The sequence below is a fragment of the Tetranychus urticae genome, chromosome 3 (assembly GCF_039701765.1).
Source record: "Tetranychus urticae isolate SD_2017Ah chromosome 3, NJAU_TeUrti_SD_1.0, whole genome shotgun sequence".
NCBI lineage: Eukaryota > Metazoa > Arthropoda > Arachnida > Trombidiformes > Tetranychidae > Tetranychus > Tetranychus urticae.
The window spans coordinates 6,800,655-6,822,221 of record NC_142960.1 but is presented as its reverse complement, the minus strand read 5'-3'; the positions used below and the strand labels follow the sequence as shown (position 1 = coordinate 6,822,221).

The 21,567-nt window shown below is 31.2% G+C and overlaps 1 protein-coding gene across 1 annotated transcript in view; it reads left to right on the top strand.

The window, feature by feature from the left end:
• The window catches only part of dve (SATB1_N and homeodomain domain-containing protein dve), a 36,427-nt gene that overhangs the window by 13,199 nt on the left and 1,661 nt on the right, over positions 1-21,567 (top strand). Inside the window, exons 4-5 of the mRNA XM_025161860.2 lie at positions 17,322-17,514; positions 18,690-21,317. Of these exons, the coding sequence (XP_025017628.2) occupies positions 17,322-17,514; positions 18,690-20,866 (2,370 nt within the window). The 3' untranslated portion in view covers positions 20,867-21,317. The remainder of the gene's footprint in view (positions 1-17,321; positions 17,515-18,689; positions 21,318-21,567) is intronic.

Genomic DNA, 21,567 nt, shown 5'->3' with positions numbered 1-21,567 from the left:
ATAACCATAAAATGCATTTGTCGAGATTCGAGACCTTTGAAGCTGCTCTCTATCCTTCATCATTCTTAGTCATATTTTGTTAATTTATTAATCGATTAGATAAAATCATGTTGTCATACTGGTTTATCTAATTCTTGCTCTTTTGTTAGTGTTACACTGAATGTCGATTGAGCATCAAAAATAATGGCCTTAGGGAATTTAAAGGAGAAAAGTGCTCAAAGAAAATGATGGTGATGATGAGAATAGATGAATCCCCTTTTTTATATTCTTTTTTCTTGTTCGCCATCTTCTTGTATTTTTTTTTATTCATTCACTAATCATCAACTTGATTCAAGGTTATACTATTTTTATATTTTAGCTGCAGTTGTATTATCACCAATCGTAATGGTAATCATTATAATAATAAAAAAATAATCACTCAAGTTATTTAATTTCAATCAATTCCTTTACTCGAGAAAACATAAGTACTTTATTACCTGAACAAAGTTTTAAAACAGATTATTATTTAATCCAAGTTTTTTGCCAATTGATAACAATTGATTGAAAAATTAGCCATTATCATTGACATTGCATTTCCATTCATCAACACCCATAACAAGATAATTGTTCGGGTTTTGTTCATTGTTTCCCACATCAAGCCCAAGTAACTTACACAATAAAATGCAATTCACAGCTTTAGTCTGGACTTGAAAATTTTGTGCAAACCATTTGGTAAAACTTCGCATTAAACTCAGTTCGCAACTTATCATTATTTTCGTGCAAAAATAATTGATTTCATTGAACGATACTTCGATAGACGAATCGATATCAGACTTGACTATCAAAGTCAAAGCTTGTCATCGATCTTTTCATCAACAAGTTTAGATTATTTTGCATTACTTGAGTTAATTTTCAATTTTTTAGTCACTTTAATTTCTGCCAGCATTTGCTTCTTGAATCTGATTGTTGATCAACTGTTGTGATTCTTTGCATGAGTTTTGCATGAAATGGTTGACATTTTATTGAATCATTATTGAAAATGATACCGAGTCAGCTTGTTATTAATATTGATGAAAATTTTTGTTATCATTAAAAGACGAAATTGAAAGGAAATAATGGGGAAAGAATCAACTGATGATAATGATGAAAATGTGAAACAGTTCAAAGATGATTCCAATTTGTCGTAACTGAGTAACTCATCATTATCATTATCATTGAAACATTTTTTTCTTCACCTGATAAAGGTAAGCAAATGTTAACAGATGCAGTATAATATGTTGATTGGATAAGTAAGAAAATAGGTTGAAACTAAGTTCACCTTAAGGTTTGTTTTCAGGTGAATGTTGATTGTTATTCATGAAAATTTTGAAAAATGAGTAAAGAACGAGAGAGAGAGAAAAGTAAAAATTTACTCTAAATATGTATCTCAAGATATTTGTCTTCTTCATCATTTTGTCCTCTTCCTTTTATTTTCAACCTTTTTTTCTTCTTCTACTTAACTTACGAATGAACATTCATTTACTTTTAAAGGAATGCTTTTTTCCTTCTTATCATTAGTTTTCTGGGACTGAACTCTGAATAATTTCAAACTCTATAATGTTGATAAAAGTTATAATAATGAAAGTAATAATGATAATAGTGAAAATAATAATAATGATAACAAAGGTTGTTGCATGAAAAGAATCAGTTTTATTGTTAGTTTTAATCCAATTCCTGAATTTCCATTGACATTGAACTTCTGTTGATAAATCTTGATCTTAATTTTGGTCTTACCTTTCAGTTCTGTTCTGATTAAATTGCAATCAGATAATGATGAATAAGAACAATCTAAATTTGCAATTTTACCTTTTTTTCTTGCAACTTTTCAAAGTTCATTTCCATAACATCAATGACTTTGAATTATTGCTCGACATTAGATAAATATTTATACTTGCAATTGGAATGTGATTTAATGATATTATTATAATTATTATTATTATATAAATATATTTATATTAATATTGCTTATTAAGAAAGTGAATAAAAGTCTTCTTTTTGTCTATTCCATAGAAAAAATTTTATCATCAAAATTTAAATAACCTTTATGGTAATGAAGATGGTTCATCACTTATCACCATAATCATTATAATCATGATAATCAACATCATAATCAACATCATTATAACCACTCATCTACTCATTACCAGTCGAATCTCGATAATACTTTTGAACATGAAAAATCATTTCCATTCTTGAATCGAAAACTGAATTTTATCAAAAATTGATTGAGAAAATAAATTTTCAAATGAAAGTCAACAATTAGAGAGAAAAATGAAACAAAGTTTGAAAACTCATTTTCATACAATGAGTTGAGCTGAAAATTCATTTCAAAGTTGATTTTAAAGAGAATGGAAAATGAAAATGAAGATTCAGTATAATATGCATAAAAGGATGTTAAAAGAAAGTAAAAAAAGATGAGATGAAATGAACAAAAAAAGGAAGAAAAAAAATATGATAAAATGAAAATGAAAATGAATGATAAAAAATGTAGTGAAAGAAGAGGCAAAAACTATATACACATTGTTAGAGTTGCACTAATAAAAGAGCATCTTCATCATCTTCATCTTCATCCTTATTTCTGTCTCATCAAATTTTTCATGCTTTACTTGCTTTTATAACTTTAACTTTTTTTTCCTCCTCAACAAGGAGTTAAAGTGTATATGCTTTTCATCATTATTATCGGTCCATCCCTGATTAATCTTAGCTAAAAACAAACATTTTTTCATCTTCTTCTCTTCATCCTCATTGTTTCTTTAAAATGTCATTCTTATTTCTCTTCATCTCATTCCTTGTGATTATAACAAAAAAAAAGAGTATATTAGACACCTTAAGGAGGGCCGGAGAAAACTTTTTCACCAACATTTCTATTTACCATTTCTCCATGAACTCATTGCAACTACTTACTGTTCATTTTCATCTTCACATCTTTACTCAATCTTTCACTTCACCTTTTATTCACCTTTTCTTCATCAATCAATTAGCATAGAACTTTTCTTCTCTCATTTTCCCATCTTAAAATGCTTCATCTTTCCTCCTCCTCCTACAATTCATTTTTCAACCTTTTTTTAATAGCAATTTTCATCTTTTCATCTTTACCAATACTTTGCGCTACTCTTTGTGTGTTACTCTTTCTTTTGTTTGTATTTATTTGCTTGCCATTTCGTTTCAATTTTCACTGTTTACCTGTAATAAGCCAACATCAACTGTTGATCATTGAATGTGAAACAAGTAACAACGTGCAATCATGTTGATGGTGAAGATGATAAAAGGCTTTGAGTTACTTGTTGAATGAACATCTCTGCATCATCTCATAACAAGCGCAACTAAATACCTTGTTTATCATCTTCTCACCATTGACTCCCTTGGGCTATCCTATACCATGAATACCCTGATATGGTAACATTGAATAACACTTTGATCCTGCAACTGTAAACACTTTTTCATCCACTTGGACACCAAAGGGTCAACACCATTAAATTAGCAACATTATAATCACTTGTAAAGAAGAGTCAAATTTACAATTGTTGCCAATAATTTTTCATCCTTTAACACACTTTTCCCAGTCTCTTCATTTCTCCTCCTCATCATTATCTTGAAAAAACCTTTTTTTTCTTCCAACATTTTGCTTAGTGAAATGAAAATATTTTTCAATAGTAAGAAGAAAAAAAGAGAGAAAAAAGAAGGTGGCAAAAACGTATTGTCTTCCTCTCATTATCATCATTTCATCTTCATCTTATTCTTTAGCTGTTTACCCTTTGTTCCTGATTCAATCTTAAACTCTCTTTCCCTTCATGACAATCCTCTTATTATTTCTTTCATCATAAAGATGTACCTTTGCCTTATTTTCATTATATTTCATCTTATTCCAATTTATCAAAGACTCCTCCTATCAACTTGTCATCTTCCCCTTTCATCCTCCTCCTTCATCCACCATCTTTACTCCACCACCATAACCTCTCATCTTGATCTCATCCTCATCCCTCTACTCCTCAAGATTCATATTTAACTCTCCCCTCTATTTTAACACTATAAACAAAATATATGAAAATATATATAATTTTTTTTCTCTTCTCTCCTTCTCTTGATATATATTTTATAACTCATCTTCATCCTTCCCTTTCCTCATCTTCTGTATCCAGTTTAATTTGAATAGAAATGCTTTCCTCTTTATCTTTTCATTTAATTATCTTATATGATCTTGTCAGTTTTTTTCCCTTTGCTTTTCACTCTGATCCATAATACATATCAAACCCAAGATGAAACTTAGATTTAACTTTGTATTTTTCATTCCATCTCCCTCAGGCTTCATGGTTTAATCAAAACTCCTTTTCTTGTCTCTTTTTTATCCTTTCATCTTACCCTCACTTTCACTGTCATCATTATCTTCAACTCTTCTTCTTCGTCGTCATCGTCGTCGTCAACATTTGTGAACAAAAAGCTATTCGCCTTTTGTCAAACAGATTCATACTTTTTTTCTTCTTCTTTCACTTTGATGTTCTTTTTTTTCTTTTGCTGTTGCTTTTCCTTTACTTTTCTTTAAACTTTATTTAATTATCAATACGAATCAATTTAATGGAAATGGTGAAAAGTTCATTTTCTTCAAGACAATGAATTGTTCTGCAAGAGAGAAAAGAGTTTCCTTCTTTTCACGGAAATCTGTCATTCTGTTTATTCCTCTGTCCAGGGAGTGAAAATAATCAACTGTCTGTTGATAAAATAATATTAACTGTTGAGTTGCCCTTGACTGTCAATTTATTCACTCTTGGATTAGATTTGGATAATAGTATTTTCAGGTTGAAAAGCAGACAGATAAGTTATAAATCTTGAATCAATCACTCTGATAATTACATAATCGCAGTAATCAATTATTCAATCAATGATGAGACAATCAATAAACTCTAAGAATCAAAACCTCAACATTAGCCAATAAAATTGAAAATGAAAAAATTAACCAAAGTTATGAAACCAAAACTTCAACCTAATCAACTCTGAACATGATTGCGGTCAACTTGGTTTCGATGAATAGTGCTTATAGCTTTTAAAGGACATCAAGTTGAGCTCGATTATGATTCTTCCAACAAAGTTTTCAATTTTAATCGCAAATGATGTTCATTATTGTTGTTATCATCAATTAGATTTGTCTGACTATTGATTAAAAATAATGATTGCTTTTGAAGTTTGATTCAACTGAGACAGTTTGGACATTTGTGACGCAAATGTAACCATTTAAAAATAAAGGTAACTCAATTTGGTAAAGCTTGTAAACATGCTCAAGATTATCTTTTTTTCATCGAGATCGACTCGGTTCCAAGTTGGCCTTAGGCATAACCCAACAGTTATATGGCCATAGAACCATCATCATCACCAGACAGTGAAAGACAAAAAAAACATAATTCCTTCAACTCCTCAGGTTACCATTTTTTTATAGCAATAAGCTTAAGCAACATTGTTCTTTATTTACTAACACATCTTTCTTTTCAATTCTGTATCCATTTCTCATCTTCATCTTTATCATGTTTCTCTCACTTATCCATTTTGATATTTTTACTTGTTCTCTCGATTATTCTCTTGACAATATAATCAATATCTAGTCTAATCCATAATACTTGGATTCAACTAGAAGAGGATTATCTATTACCTTTCTTACTTCACCTTTCATCTTTCATCTTGATCTTGATCCTTTTTTTCCTCCTCACCGCTGTCACTGTGTCACCATGATACATCAAACCTCCCCGCAGTCTTAAGCTTTAATTGGGGATTTGATTTTGTCAACATTGCTTGAAGAAAGAAGAAGAAGAAGAAAATGAAATGATAAAAAGAGGCGAAAAAAGCTAAAGAATTGTAAAGATGAATTAAGAGATGGAAGAGAAATGATGATTATTATGAATGTAAGGTGATGAGGAAGACAAAAGTAGAGGTCAACCTTTTTTTGTCTCTTCTATTGAACTCTTTAAGAACCTTATCTCTCGATATTGGCTATAACTTTGCACCTTAATAAGCTGACATAATTTGGTACATGACAATAAATGAGTTTAACTCTTGTTGATAAAAAATTGACTTTTTTATGTGACTTATTGATGATGATATTGTTGATGATGAGAAGGATGATAAGGATGAAAAGAGGTAAAATGTCTCTTCATCACTGATTGACATTGGCTTCACTAATTGAAGATTCTAATCTCAATTAACTGAACATTTTTCACCTTCATCATTTCTCATCATTTTTTATTGCTTTACCAGTTTATCTTCATTGATTCCTCTCTTCTCTCTCTCTACAACAAAAGAAAACCATTCTCATCTTTATCCTTATCCTCATCAATTTTATATCAATGAAAAAAAACATGTTATCTGCTGAATAAAGATAAAGACAAAAGACAAGAAGCAAAAAGATTCTGAAAAGACATTTGTTACTGAAAAGTAGAGGAATGATGAAGATTTGTTAGCAACATGATAAAGGGTGAGATGATGATGTCAAAATGAAGAGTAAATGCGATATTAAAGTTGTTGAAGGTTTGCATGATGAAAGATGAAAAATGTTTCACGTTGAGTTGCGATATGGAGAATGACTATTGATGATCAGCTTTTCGATGAAAAGTAATCCTTCGGGGAAAAGATGTCTGGAAAAATGTACAAAAAAAGTAGAGTTCGAAGTTTTGGCCATTTGCAATTATCCATGAAAATGATTGAGAAAATTATTATCATTTCAGTTGATAAATTAAACTGTAAAAGCCAATTGATTCCATGATTATCTTCATCCGATTGCAATCTTCATCATTTCCTTTCATTTCATTTTCATGAAACTCTTAATTTGTATCTTTTTCCAGACAGGATTATTACCTCTTAACATCGTAATTATTTTTCAACTAATCACTTGTTTAGTATTTTTAATTCACTCTTAATCAGTTTAATATCCTTTCAATGGATAGTTATTGATGAAATTGATTCAATTTTCCCATTATTAGCAAAATTACATTAAAATTAAAATCTAATTTTGTCTCAATTGAAACATTTTGTATGAAAAAAAACACAACATTCAATGAATTTCCAAATCAACAGATTGCTCATTCAATGAATCAAAGTGACATTTCTTGAGATACAATTAAATCCTCAAAATGATTATTACCATTGAAACTAACGATTTGGTTGTAATTGTTGTTTTTGCCGCAAAAAGATGATCTCAATCGTAATAAATTTAATTAGTTTACAACTTTCAGGGAAATGTTAATATTGATTATTAGCCATTATCATTGATCGCAATGATTAAGATTAACAAAGTCGAAAGTTAATGCCGTGAAAACATGAAACAAATCAATGATCAAGTCAATTTTATGGCAAATAAAACAATAATAATGAAAAGAAAGGTCATTTTGGATTTAACTTTAACCACTTACCTTTAATTACTGTACTTTAATTGTAATCAGCTAATAAGTACCATTTTGATTGTTCAACTTTTCACGTTGATTTAGTTGTTTATTAGTTTTACAGTTTGTTTAAACAGGCACCTAATGAGAGTCACTTTAATCGCTATTAACTCAAATCATTTAATATTGAAATTAAATTTAAAGTTGAAATTAATGTCAAAATAAGCTTTCCATTTCTTTGATCGCCTTAACAACAATTACAATTAATAGTTTTCGTCTTATTGTTTTCATTGTTTAAATCAAAATAATCAATTGTTCACTTGCAATTAACTCACGCAGTTTAAGCCTGAAAATCAACAGTTGGACTCCCTTTCAATAATCACTTATTAAATATCATTTATTGTTAATCAATTGATTCAACTTTCACCAAATTTGTCAACCAAACAAAAACTTTTGACCTTATTTTCCGATCGTAAAATTAATGTTCACAAAATTATTGCTCTTTTCATAGCTTTTTAAGCAAGGATTAAGATGGATTAAACTATTAATTTATAAATAAGGTAAATCATGATGGATTTAATGATTACCAATTGACTCTTTCTCGCCATTAATTGCAATCATTTTCACTGGAAACTGGAAAAGTTGCAAATTTGTTTTCGACTGTGAATCAACTTTGAAGTTGATCAATGATCAAACCTTAATCACGCTTAAATTACGCTATAGCCTTTAAACCAGTTACGACTTTAAGTCCAATTGTTTCTCGATTGTCTGCTTTTAATCACTGCTTGCAATTGTTGCTGTACCATTTTGTGAACCTTAAAGCCGTTCATTTTAATGATGTTCATTTATTGTCGACAATTTATTAACTCACATTGATAAAGAAAAGTTAAACTGCAACAATTAACCGATCCAATAAACGATCATTGATGTATTATTATCATTTGTTATCAAACAAAAAGTAGTGTTAATCAATCGCTTTTAGATTAACAAGCGTTAATTCATTTGATAATGTATTACAATCGCACAATTAGATCATGTTGCCTCAATTGTTGAATGATAAATTCAAATGATTATCTTGATTATCATCGACTGACAATATTAATGATACCAATAACTGATCAAATGCTCATTTTATCAGCATTTATCATTGAACCTTTGAAACCAATTAACTCAGCAAGAGTCAACCAGAAGAATAACAAAAAAAAGACAAATTTCTCTGAATTAACCTGTGATTTATTTAATCATTAATCAACCGTAATATATTTACATTTTGCATTCTAATTAATACAAAAATTGTCTATTAATGTTAAACAAAAACCTAGATTTGTCCAGTTTTGGTCATCTTTTCCTCTTCAAATTGAATTGAATCCAATGAATATTCATTACAAATTAAATTATGAAACGATTAGCAAAAAAAGTTGAATCTCTTGTTTTACCCTTGATTAAACATGATTAAAAGCTTAACAGTTAATGTTCAGTTGATTGTTATCCAATGATTGTAAACAATTATTAAGATTAACACATTTCCATGGCAAACTTCATTTAAATTTTAAAGATTAGTTGAAATGATTCCTCACATAAACGGTCATCTTAGGACAAGTTGGGATTACAAAGATTAGTGAAAGTATCTTATCATGTAACTCAAGGTAAATGATAATTCAAGGATTTTGTTATTGAAAAAAGGTATCAATTTTGACACAATCAATTTGATTGTTCATTTTGTGATTTGTAAATTTTTCTTGAAATGTTAACTTGTCTTAAGCTGTGAATGGATTTAAAAGGTCACTTTTTTTTGTTTCCTCCTTTTATTCAAAGCATTTGTATAATGATAATGATGATCATGTTGCTTGAGTTGTCAGCAAAAGTGGCAAGGCTTCTGTCATAATGATCATGTCTCTTCTAATACTGACAATAAGATTTGATTACAATAGCTGACAGTTTTCATTGCAATCTTTCTCTTCTTCCCTAATCTTCCCTTGATCATCCCTTTATCTCTCCTTCACCTTGCGATTCCCCTTTTTTCAGGAAAAGAGGAAAGATGAGTTTATTATCTAATACTTTACCATTTTCAAGCTTCTTTATTCATCTTTAATCTTTTAAAATAATGTCTAAGCATAAACTCGGTAAGATACAAAAGAAGAAGAAGAGAGAGAGAGAGAAAAGTCTTTCCATCATTATCATCTTCTCTTCTGTCGCTGATAATCTTCATCACCATCAAACCTCTTGTTATCCTCAACTCAGTAGCCATCATCTTTTAAGCATCTTCACAGCATCTTTACATCATTCTTACATCGTTCACTATCTTTCACTTTGTCTTAACCATTTCTTTTTTTTTAAACTTGACTTTCTGCTCTTTCATCGCATCATTTTACCATCATCATCCTCAACTTATCAATCCAATGATTTCAACTAACAACGATAATCTTGTTTGCATACATCTCTATTAACCAATCAACTCCCAATAGCTTTTCATTTAATAACACTCATCTTTTCGGATTAAATGCCATCAATATGAATGTTGAGAAAAAGCTGAAAATGTAAAACAATTTCCAATAAAAATGGATAACTCTTTCTTCTCCTCCTCATCGTTTTCCATCTTCATCATTTTCATTTACTTTGCATATTCATCGGTAAACCCTTTTCGTCTCTTCAAAGAAACTTAATCTTAACTCTTTCATTTTTTCAGTTTATCTTCTTGCCTTCATCTTGAAACTTTTGTTTCTTTTTCTTGCTTTACCAAGAACTACTAACTGTCAAATTGTATTCATTGTTTATTATAGGTGATTCACAAATGTTTGTAATGAATATCAACTCTTACCTTTTACTGCTTTCAACTTTTACTTCTTCTTCTTTTACCTTCTCTTTTTCACTCAATAACAAATTTAAGCACTGAATCAATCTTGTTTAATGAGCATTCATCTTTAAGATTTTACATGATATCAACTTGAAACTTCATTCCTTTAAGCTGTACTTTCACTTCCACACAATATTGATATTTGTCTTTGCCTATTCACACACGAATCCTTGTTACTTTGTTTATTTCAACTTTTACCTCTTTTTTTCACTTGAAAACTTACATAATGCCAAATGCTAATTACCTTTTTCACCTTTTCTTTCGGTGCGTGCTTAAAAGGAATCATCATTTTTCATCTTTTCTCATCCAATAAATTTTCACATGGAAACTATCAGACAACAGTAAAAACAACGGCAATTCGCATTTCCATAGCTTACATCTAATTGTTAATTTGATTCCTTTTTTTATCATCATCTTTCGATTCTTTTTTTTCTTCTTTCAATCTTCTTCTTCTTCTTCTTTTCCCCTTTAATCTCTGTTTTTTTTCATCTTCTCTTCATCTTATCCTTCACTCATTCACTCTTTCAACCTTTATTTTAATTCATCTGAATTTATTGTGAATAATAAGAAGTGAAAATATCTATAAAAACTAGTCTCTTTCTCGTCATCAAATTCATTTTCATGATTTTTCAAATGAATAACTTCTCAATATTTAATCCGATTCCATTGCTTCTTCCATCTCATCATCTTTATCATAATCATTATTATTAATATCATCGTCTTCTTAATCTTTGATATTTATTCCATTCTCAGACTTTTCTCCATTTCTCATCTTTTTATCCTTTTCCAACCATTTTAAGATTGTAATCATCCTCATCATTCATCTAATTTCAATTGATATAATCCTCATCGAGTTGATCCATCTTCAATCAACAACAACAACAACCTCATCATCCTTTCATTATCATCACAAACAGAGAGATAAGAAAAGATGCAGAAAAAAACAGTTGAACCATCAACATGTGTAACAACCTCAGCAAATCCTTCATTTGTAACCAACATTTAAACACGATTTTCATCTGTCCACTAATCGACCTTGATTACTGCATCTGCATCTTTCCTCCTCACCTTTGTCTCTCAACTCCCTCTTAATCTTCTGGATTTATCAAAACTCATGAAGCCATTATCATTGGTTTCTTTGAATAAAAAAAAACAACTTTCTGTAAAACAGTTGTTCCAATTATGAGGTTCACCAATCAACAACTTGAAAAGATGAAAAGAGTCAATAAAATTATGACGAGTAGCTTTTCATGTTTCATCTTTTCTGGTTACTGCTTATACAAATTCCTGTGATGAGCTAATCTTCATCCTTGAATAACCCAGGTTAATCGCCTTCCATGGTTCATCTTTTAATACGCTTTAAACTGAATTCGTGATCACGGTGTGATGCTGTTATTAATAATCAAACCCACCTTTATCATCTTACTCGACCACTTTTGTCTCGGCTTTTTTTATAATCTGTCTTGCAATCTTCCACCCTAGTCCAGTCTCTGAATATACCTTTTCTCATTCAAACAGATTAAATTGATTCTCCTTTTTTTAATGCTAAATCCGTTTCTGAACACGTCAGCCTAATCAATCGTACGATTCTTGTTTCATCAAACTCACTTTAATCTTTATCATCCTACTCTCTCTCTCTTCCCCTTATAAATATATTAAAACCTGTTAATCTCTTTGGATGAAAGATTAAGTGTATCTTTGTCTTCAGAAAAACTCTTTTTTCGTCAAGTCAACTTTTCGTCTTAATTCTTGATTCATCTTCCTTTGTCTTCACTTTGTCTGCAAGCTTCATCATCAACATTTAGTAACTCTTATAATTTGAAGAAACAAAAAAAATGTTGAAGCAAAACTTTCAATTACACAGAATTGTTATCCTTTTAAAGTTAATTCAATATCGCTTCAGTTTATCACAGTTTTTATCATCATTATAAATCTTTTCACAATTTTCTCATTTCATCTTGAACAGTTTCTTGTACAATAAAAACAGAAACAAGATTCAGAACTTTTCCGGAAGTTTAAATTCATCTTGAAAAACAATCATCTCTACGAAAATGAACAAATCTCGGTAATCATATTTTCTTACCCTTTCATATTCGTTAATCATTGAAACTAATCATTCCAATTAAACCATGAAACCATTAATTTCCAATGACCTCTTTGATCAGTAAACATGAAACAGTTCATAAACCAATCTCATTTTGACACTTGCAAGTAAAGTTAATCTAAAAGGGTTAAAATGATGAGTAAAATTGGGTGACATGAAATTGCGTCGAGTACATTACTTGATATTAAAAAAAGAAGAAGAAAAATATTGTTGCCTGAAGTGAATAAGATAAGAATGTTTCTATACTAAATTTATATATATAAATATATAAATATTTATTCCAATGAGAATGCTTTTATTATTCTTACATTTAGATGAAGTGCAAAAAAACTGGGAGTGAAACTGTAAGGGAAGGGGTAAAATTGTGTATAAATGTATGAAGGAAAAAGAGAAAGGAACAAAAAAAGATATTCACAATTATCTTTCGGAAGATGAACAAATAACTAAAAAAGATGATGAAAGTAAGGATAACTGATAAGTTGAGAAGAAGATAAAGCAAGAAGAAGAAAAAAACGTTAGAAACATTTTCATCTTCTAATTAGTATTCTTTAATATAAAATCTTCTTAATTTATCTTATGGAAGAGAAAAGCCTTTTTTTATATTCATTAACGCTCATCCTTCTCATCCCTTGATCATCATAACAATAACAATCATCTTTTCATCCTCATCTCATCTTGCAGATTGATTTTTCTATCGACCTGTTTTTTTGCTTGAAAAAAAACAGTTTCCTTAACTTTACATTTTTTATCCTCATCACTTGATATTGATATTTAAAACAATCCTTGACCAAGTTGACAGTAAATTCAAATCAATCAATAAAGAATTGATAATCGGTTTAATGTCCAAAGGAAAATATTCTGATAATTAATTCATGTTTATGTTGAATTTTGACTCATGATTACAATGACAATTTACCTTTGACTTTAACAGTTGAATTTTGTCATCTCAATTTGCAGTGAAAATGCCATGTAAATAGAAATGAAAAAAAGTCTTTTTTTTGTTCTCTGTTTATTAAGAGAAAGATATTTAAAAATAAAGAAAAAAGATGATGATGACAAGATGAAGAGTAAAAGCATTTGTGACTGGCAGAAGAAATGGAAATTAATTTGCATGGGAAGGAATGTATCTTCATGATTGATACAACAGCAGGATCAACATTGATATAAATGAAGCAGAACAGAGGAAGAAATAAGATAATGATGATGAACAAAATTCATACACAGATAGTTTATTCACTTGTGTTTTTTTTGTCTCTTACTCACCATCGTCACCCTTTTTCATCATGTTTCATCCTTTTTCCTTTTCTCAATGTAACATGAAATGAAAAAAAAAACAAGAGACAAAAACAAAACTCACTCAAAACTCACAAATCATATTTCACCAAATCGGATGCTGTGAATATATTATTATTAACTATTATTAATATTATTACTTTTTATCATTATTATTGCATCTCTTGTCATCAGCTTTACCATCTTACAAATTGGACATTGTTGATGTTATTAGCCTTAAAACAGGCTGAAAACCTTTTAACTGTAACCTGAAATTTTGCTCAAAATTCAGTGTTACCCTGTAAATTGAAGAAACACAAAAAAGAGAAGTGAAAAGAAGATAAAAAACAAATGTCATGCTCAGTTTTTTTCTTAATAAACTCTCATTTCTCTGTTTGCTTTTTTTACTCTTCCTCATCTTTCCTTTTTCTTCATCTTTTCCTCATCTTTTTCTACCTCACCCTTCATCATCAGATTGGTAGAAACAAATATTCACCCAACAGGGTAACTTTCATTTACTCTGTTCTTTCATCTTCTTTACTTTGTTTTATCATCGCTTTTTATTTTGTCTCATTTTGTCATCTTCATTTGACTTTGCGCAATTTTCAGTGCTCATTGGGTTATACAAGTTAAATTGAAGTATCAGATGAAGAAGAAGAAGATGAAGATGTTAAAAAAAAAGTATTAACTAAAGCATCTAAAATGAACTTTTTTTTCTGCGACAAGAAGATGAGTTTTATGACGTTGATGAACACCAATTTTCATCTTCTTTTTTCATCTTCTCTCTACTTTTCAAGGTTTCTTCATATTTTATTTGATCCCATAATTAGTTGATATAAAACTTCATCTTCATTATTTATCTAGTGTTCCAAATTTTCAATAAAAAACCCTTTTCTTCAAGATGATCATCATTTCAGCTTATTTACTGTTGTAGTTTATTACATTGAATTTGTCCAATAAGATGATGAAAAAAGGATTGGACAAAAAATGAAGATTGAACATTGAAAAGTTGCTCTTTGACAAGAACGAGGTTAACGAATTGATCACTTGTAGACATGATTAGATCATGTCATCTATTCCTCTTGGTTCATTTTGTTTCTTTCTCTTATTCAGTCTTTACTTTCTTAATTGATTAATCAGAGGAAGAATGAAAATCCTTCAAGATTTTTATCATTCCCTATTAACAGCTATGTGTTGACTTTGACTCGCTAAATATCATAATAACATGGGACAAACATATATGAAAATGTTGATAATATTAAGTCAACTTGTACAATTTATGTTACGTTTTCATTTTATATTCACTTTCAACGGAAATGTAATTTAACATCAATTTAATAATAATTTTATGATGATGAACGTTTCTTCCCTGTGTGTGAATTTCAATTGATAAATTGACTGTTAATTGATTTTCCTCTATCAACCTTTCGCTTTGCCAGTTTAACAATCAATTGTTATCGATTATAATTAACTGTTAACTATTGAATGCAATTTAACTTTTTTCTTGCCTTTTCGTTTTTTACAACCCTACAAAGTTAATCTTTTTACGAACTTTTTTTTTCTATTTGTCTTTTTTATCAAAATTTATTGATTGTTACCAAGTATTGTAAAAATGATGCTGTCAATCAATTAGTTAATTAGCTAATTAGTTGATAATTAACCGCAAGTCTATCGGTAATGATGCTGGTCATGATAACAGTTGATGCGCTTCGCCATGATTCTGATGAGTTTCAATGTTTGCCCAAGGCGCTCTTTACAATTAATAATCAACACTTTATCTTGCCTTTAATTACTTGCTAACAGTCAATTGTTATGTTGATACTTTTGTGGGTGGAAACGGCACCAAGTTTGAAACTTTTGTGTTTGCCTTTTCAACGATTCTCGCGAAACCTGAGTTTAGAAGCTAATTAGTTGAGAGATTGAATTGGATAATTAATTTGATTCAATTTTTCTCCTTAATCCTAATCATCTTTTCAAGCAAAACATTTCTAGTTGTGATAAACTTGATTTTCATTTCAATTGTTTTCAACTTTTGTTTTTCTTGCCTTCATTAGAGTTGAATTTGGTTTTTTGTTCAACTTTGAGAAGGAAAAAAAAATTTAATGTTCATCTAAAGAAAAAAGAAGAAGATAAAATGAAAATGGTGAACATGGAATAGGAGAAAAAGTTCTGATTAAGATAATGAGAAGAATTAGAACTGTAAGGAAAACAGATTTAACATCATCCTGCCTGATGAATTTAATATATTATTTTCTTCTTCTTTTTTCTCATCTTGCATCTTCATCATTATCATCATCTCTTTAAATTGAAGCAATTGGTGAGACAATCAATAAGACCTCGAAAATGAGTTGAATATGTTTTCATTTGAAGACAAAAGTAAAGGCAAAAAGTTGAGACAAAAAGAAGTGGAGAAAAAAAAGTAAGACGAAAAAAAAGACAAAGAATTAAGATTATGATGGTGAAGATAAAAGATGAAGATGATGATGATGATGAACAGTGAGTTGATGGGAGAAGTGAGATGTTGGAAGAAGAGGAAAAGTTACTTTTGGGTGTATTTGCCTTGCAAAATGCTGGTTTTTAATCCTTCGCTTAAAGCCGATCTTTTGCTCCTTCTCATCACCATCATCATCATCTTCCCCTTTCCTCTGCTTTTATTGGGTTGCCTCATTAATAGAAGCAAATTTAAAATTTGAAAGAAGGGATCAAACTCATCCAATCATGCATTCTTCATCTTCTTTACTCTTTCCTTTTCCAACGTCAATTCATTTTGTCTTATTATGACTCTCTTCATCTTCCTCAGCCCCAACTAATTACCTTCACCATTTTCATTCATAATCTTTTCAATATGTTTTCCTCAACTTTACCAGAAAAAAAATTCTTACTTTTCAATGATTATCTGTTCATCTAAGATGAAACATTTTCTCTCTCTCTCTACATATTTATCATTATTACACTTAATCATCGTAACGATACTAAAAGTACCTCAGTCTGGGTTAACAATTGTAGGCAAATTTTTCTCCTTGATAACTCTTTATATCCTTGCTATTAATTTTGTTAATCTTGTAATCCACATTTTTCAGCTTTAACTCCCTTGATAGTCTGAGTGTTGTTGAGCCTTTTTGTTCATCTTTAAATCGCTTTTTCTAAACCCAAATTTGACATATTTTTTGGTTAAATCAACTGTTACCTTGATCATGATCTAGTAGCCAATCTTAACACCATCAAAGTAAAACAACGTTTTAATTTCACGTGATTTACATTCATTTCGCTGCTCTTCACTCAACATCTTGGCTTACTGCTCAGATTATCTAACAAGTTAATCCCTCCAAGGAATTATCTTTCCCTCATCTTTTAATCCGTTTATCATTCAACGTTTTTTTCACCGTCTATTTACTTGTGTAATAAGTTTAAACTCATTTTTCCCTCATTGACCTCAGTTTATCTTTTAAAGGTAAATCAGAAAAGCATTTCTCGTAAAATTATCTAGTCAAGGTAAAACGTCTTAAGATTCACTGGAAATCTTTAGTACAAACTGTTCATTGTATTCAAAGTTAACAGGTTTTTTTTGCTCAACATTTTTACAGGTAAAATGGTCAACATTGACTGGCAAAAGTTTATTTAAAACATTGTTTAAATCATTCATTTTTTGTTTGCAATAACTTAATCATTGTCAATCATTTACTAATTTCAAGTTTTGTTTGTTACTTTCTAGACTTTATTGGCAGCTTTAATGGGACGCAATAATAGATTGGAAGCTGAGCTTAACGATGAAACTCGAGGTAAATTTGATCAATGGTATATGCAGCAAGTGTTTAATCAATATCGTCAAATGGCAACTCTGGCTGCAGCTCAAGCTCACCATCAACAAGCGGCCGCTGCTGCTGCAGCCGTCATGGCAGCTACAAGTAAGTCCATCAAGTTTATCAAAAGTTTTACAATTGATTCAACCAGCAAACTATATTTTCATTGATCAACAATCAAATCAAAATTAACAATCTATAACTATAAAGAAAAGTTACCTTTACCAGACTCTCTCTTCACCTTCCTCCTCCTCCTCCTTCAATTTCAACCTTTTATCTTCATCTTTGCAAACTTCAAGTCCAATATACTCATCATTCTGGAAACAAAACTAATAAAAGCTCGCATGGTGATGAGGATGATTATGGTGAGCAAAAAGAGAGAGAGAAGGATTGATTAAGATGCTTGTTTCTTCTTTATCATCATTTCTATTCATTATTATTACCTTTATCTTTTTAAAAGCTTTTCAACATTTCCTTCATTTGTGTATACATTTTTACCTGTCAATAATATTTACTGAATCAAAATGGAAAAATTTTTTTTCTCAAGAATATAAATCTTCTATTTCTTTCTCTCTCTCTCTCTTCCATCCTCATCTCTTCACTCTCATCCTCACCTTCTCACCCTGTAACAAAGTATTATTTCGTGACTTACCGAGAGCATCCTTGAAACCCTTCAAGGTAAAGAAGAGCTGAATAGTTTTGATGTTTCAAAGTGAAACACCAATCAGTATGCTTATCCAGGTTCCAATTCAGACTTACTCCTTACATTACACCAAGCACTGTTGATTTTGATTTTCAATTGAACTTTTTCTCTACAGTTTAGCTTTCTTTCTCTCTCTCTCCAAGGGGTTTTCATCAAACTTCATCCACCCACAGAATTAGCAATAATAATATCATTATTTTATCATTACATTATATTGTTGATTGTTGAAAAGTTTTCCGTGAATCTTGATTTTTGCCTTCTCTCAACTTTTACCACCAATTTTGTTCAATTGATTTCAAGCTTTATTTGTTTGGTTCAACTTTTATTTTACATATTGAGATTGACTTGGAAAGAGCACTCGACCTGATCTCATTTTGTTTGCATGATGAAGGCCACTTTTGCAATTAAATATTTTATCCATTCTTTTCCACTTTTTTTTGATTGAAAAATTATTCATAAATCACATGAAACATTGATTTGTTGTAAAATGAATTGTTTACTTTTCCATTTTGTGTTATCAATTTTTATCTTCATCCTTTTGATAACCTTTTGTTGCTATTACTTGAACCTTTTTCAGATCAACAGCAAAAACAAGCAGCCGCAGCAGCACTTGCAGCAGTGGTTAATGCTGCTGCTGCCTCGGCTGGTTCAACAGCCTCTGGAAATGGATCTGTAGATGGGTCAGGAGTCAATGAAACATTGACTCGCAATCGTGGGGCAGCAGCGGCAGCAGCAGCCGCTGCGGCGGCCGTTGCTGCAGCAGCCAATTGTCAATCATTGTTGAACCTTGACATGAATGCAGCTTCCTTGGCTTCCAATGCAAGTGCTTCATCTCATTCCAATCATTTAAAAGATAATCATCATCACCATTCCTCTAAACATCATTCACATGATCACCATCATCACACCAGGGGACCATCGTCATCCTCATCTAGCCATCTTCTTTCAACTGGACGGTCATCTGAGTCAAATTCAGGTGTCACTGGAGGTTCAAGTGGTGCGGGTGCAAGATTGGATAGTTCAGCTTCTTCCGTCATCTCATCTTCTGGTACAACCAACTTAAACAGCTCCAATTCAACTGCTGCCAACAATGGTAATAGCAATTCCAATATCAATAGAAGCTCACCGAATGCGCCTGGACAATATGTTCGAACTCGAATAAGAACTTCATTTGATCCAGAAATGGAGCTTCCAAAGTTGCATAAATGGTTTAGTGAGAATCAGCATCCATCTCGAGCTCAAATTCAGCAATATGTTAAAGAACTAAATTCATTAGAATCAAGGCGAGGCCGTAAACCGTTGGACGTGAATAATGTCGTCTATTGGTTTAAAAATGCTCGAGCAGCGCATAAAAGGCACGAATTGAAACTCGTAAATGGCTCACAGAGTCCAACCTTAAGCAATAACAACACAACCAATGTGAATAACAATAGCAACAATTTAATCAACTCTAGCAATCTATCAAATCTTCATTGTCGTGATCCTTATGAGGCTCGTATCAACCTTGGCTCAGGCAGATCAGGCCGAGGCTTGGGTTTAATGCCTGGTCTGATGAGTGATCGTCTCAGTGGACTAAGTGGTCTAACCAGTGGCAATGGTGGAAATGGAACCAGTGGGAATGAACCTTATGCGGACAGCAATGGAAATGAAGATCTACTGATGGGCCAAATGTATGACGATGATGGCTCCGAGGCAGGTCAAGATGATTACGAGGGCGATGACATGATGATGGACGACGATTGTTCCCAAATATCACAAACCCTTGATCTTTCGGTTCGACCCATGAAACGTCAACGGTCCGATTCATCGCCTCCTGGCTCTCCAATCTCGGGTCCTTCCTCTTTGTCTGATTTAATTCGAGGAACACCGCCTCACACCTTAGCCTCGGCCTCATCGTGTCACTCTAATTTTAACGTTAAAGATGAACCAGCCTCGGATGAGGAAGATGAAGAGGATTATGATGATATGGATGAGAGAGACTATTATCCAGTTGTAACCTCTAGACATGGGTTGAGTTTAACGAGTGGTAATCATGGAGGAATCTCAAGTCGTTCAGGTGATGTCCACAATCTAAGTGGAGTCACATCAAATTACCTCGGCATTGGATCAGAATCAATCAATGGTATGATTAGTGAAACTGGTGGACGACACAATCATCACTCTACATCTTCCCATGATCGACATCACCATCATTCATCTTCTTCTTCCAATTTAAACAATGGTGCTTCAAGTGGATCCCATGGTCAACCCGATTCTCCTGAAGAAGGTCGAAGGATTAGACGGTCTCGCACCTTTATCGATCCAACCACCGAAGTACCCAAATTGGAACAATGGTTTTCCCTTTGTACCCATCCAAACCATCCTCAGATTGTTTCATACACGGATGAACTAAACAGTTCACCTTATAGACTGAAATATCCCAAACTGGAGCCCAAAAATATTCAATTTTGGTTCAAGAATAGACGAGCCAAGTCTAAAAGGCAAAATTTACCCATTTCTAGTTCAAACACATCGCCCTTGACAACTAGTGTACAATCTGGTTCAACATCAACCAACACCAACAATAATCAACTTTCATCTTCATCTTCATCATCATCAACCAGTGGTCCAGTCACCACAACGACAACCTCATCATCACCTTCAATTGCATCCAATTGCAGTGTCTCTTCATTGTCCCTTTCAACCTCAACTGGACCAGTATCAACATCTGTATCATCTTCAGCACTAACCATTGACCGATTGATTGGCCATTGATCATAATCAACTTTTACCATTGCATTGTTTTTTTATTAACTAATTGTTGTTGACCAAAGTTTTCACCTTTTTCCTTTCTTTTTCTTTCCAATCAATTTATCAATTGGAATCAACTTTTTTGTTTCTCAAAAATCAATTCCAATCTTTACCTTTTTATCTTTACATGATAATCAATTGATTTTAAACATGTTTCAAACATGATGTTAATCATTACCAATCATCATGACTATCATGCAAAGTATCAGCTTTTTTCCAGTTTTTTTGTTTTCTCTTTTTCATAACATAATGCCAAAAAAATTGCTTATCAATGATCAATCAACAAGCCATCAATGTTTGGTGTTAACCAGTAAAATCAATGCAAAAAATTTGACACAATTGTTATCAACTGTTAACCAAGAAGGTCCTAAATCATTTTACGATTGAAATGAACAGACAAAAAATGAAATTAAAGGTTAGTAATAAACTTCAATTTTACACCTTTTCTGGTTTACCAAATGATATTCATGTAAAGAGGATTAATTGATTGTTGACTCGACCATTGAATGATTTTGTAAACAATTTCAAGTTTAAGCCTTGAATTTTTTTCCATCAATTGAAACTTATTTCAATTGATCTGATATAAATTGTCAGTAATAGTAACAAAATTGCGAGTTTTTCAAGAAATGAATATTTTCCATCTCACTTTTACTCTCTTAATCGTC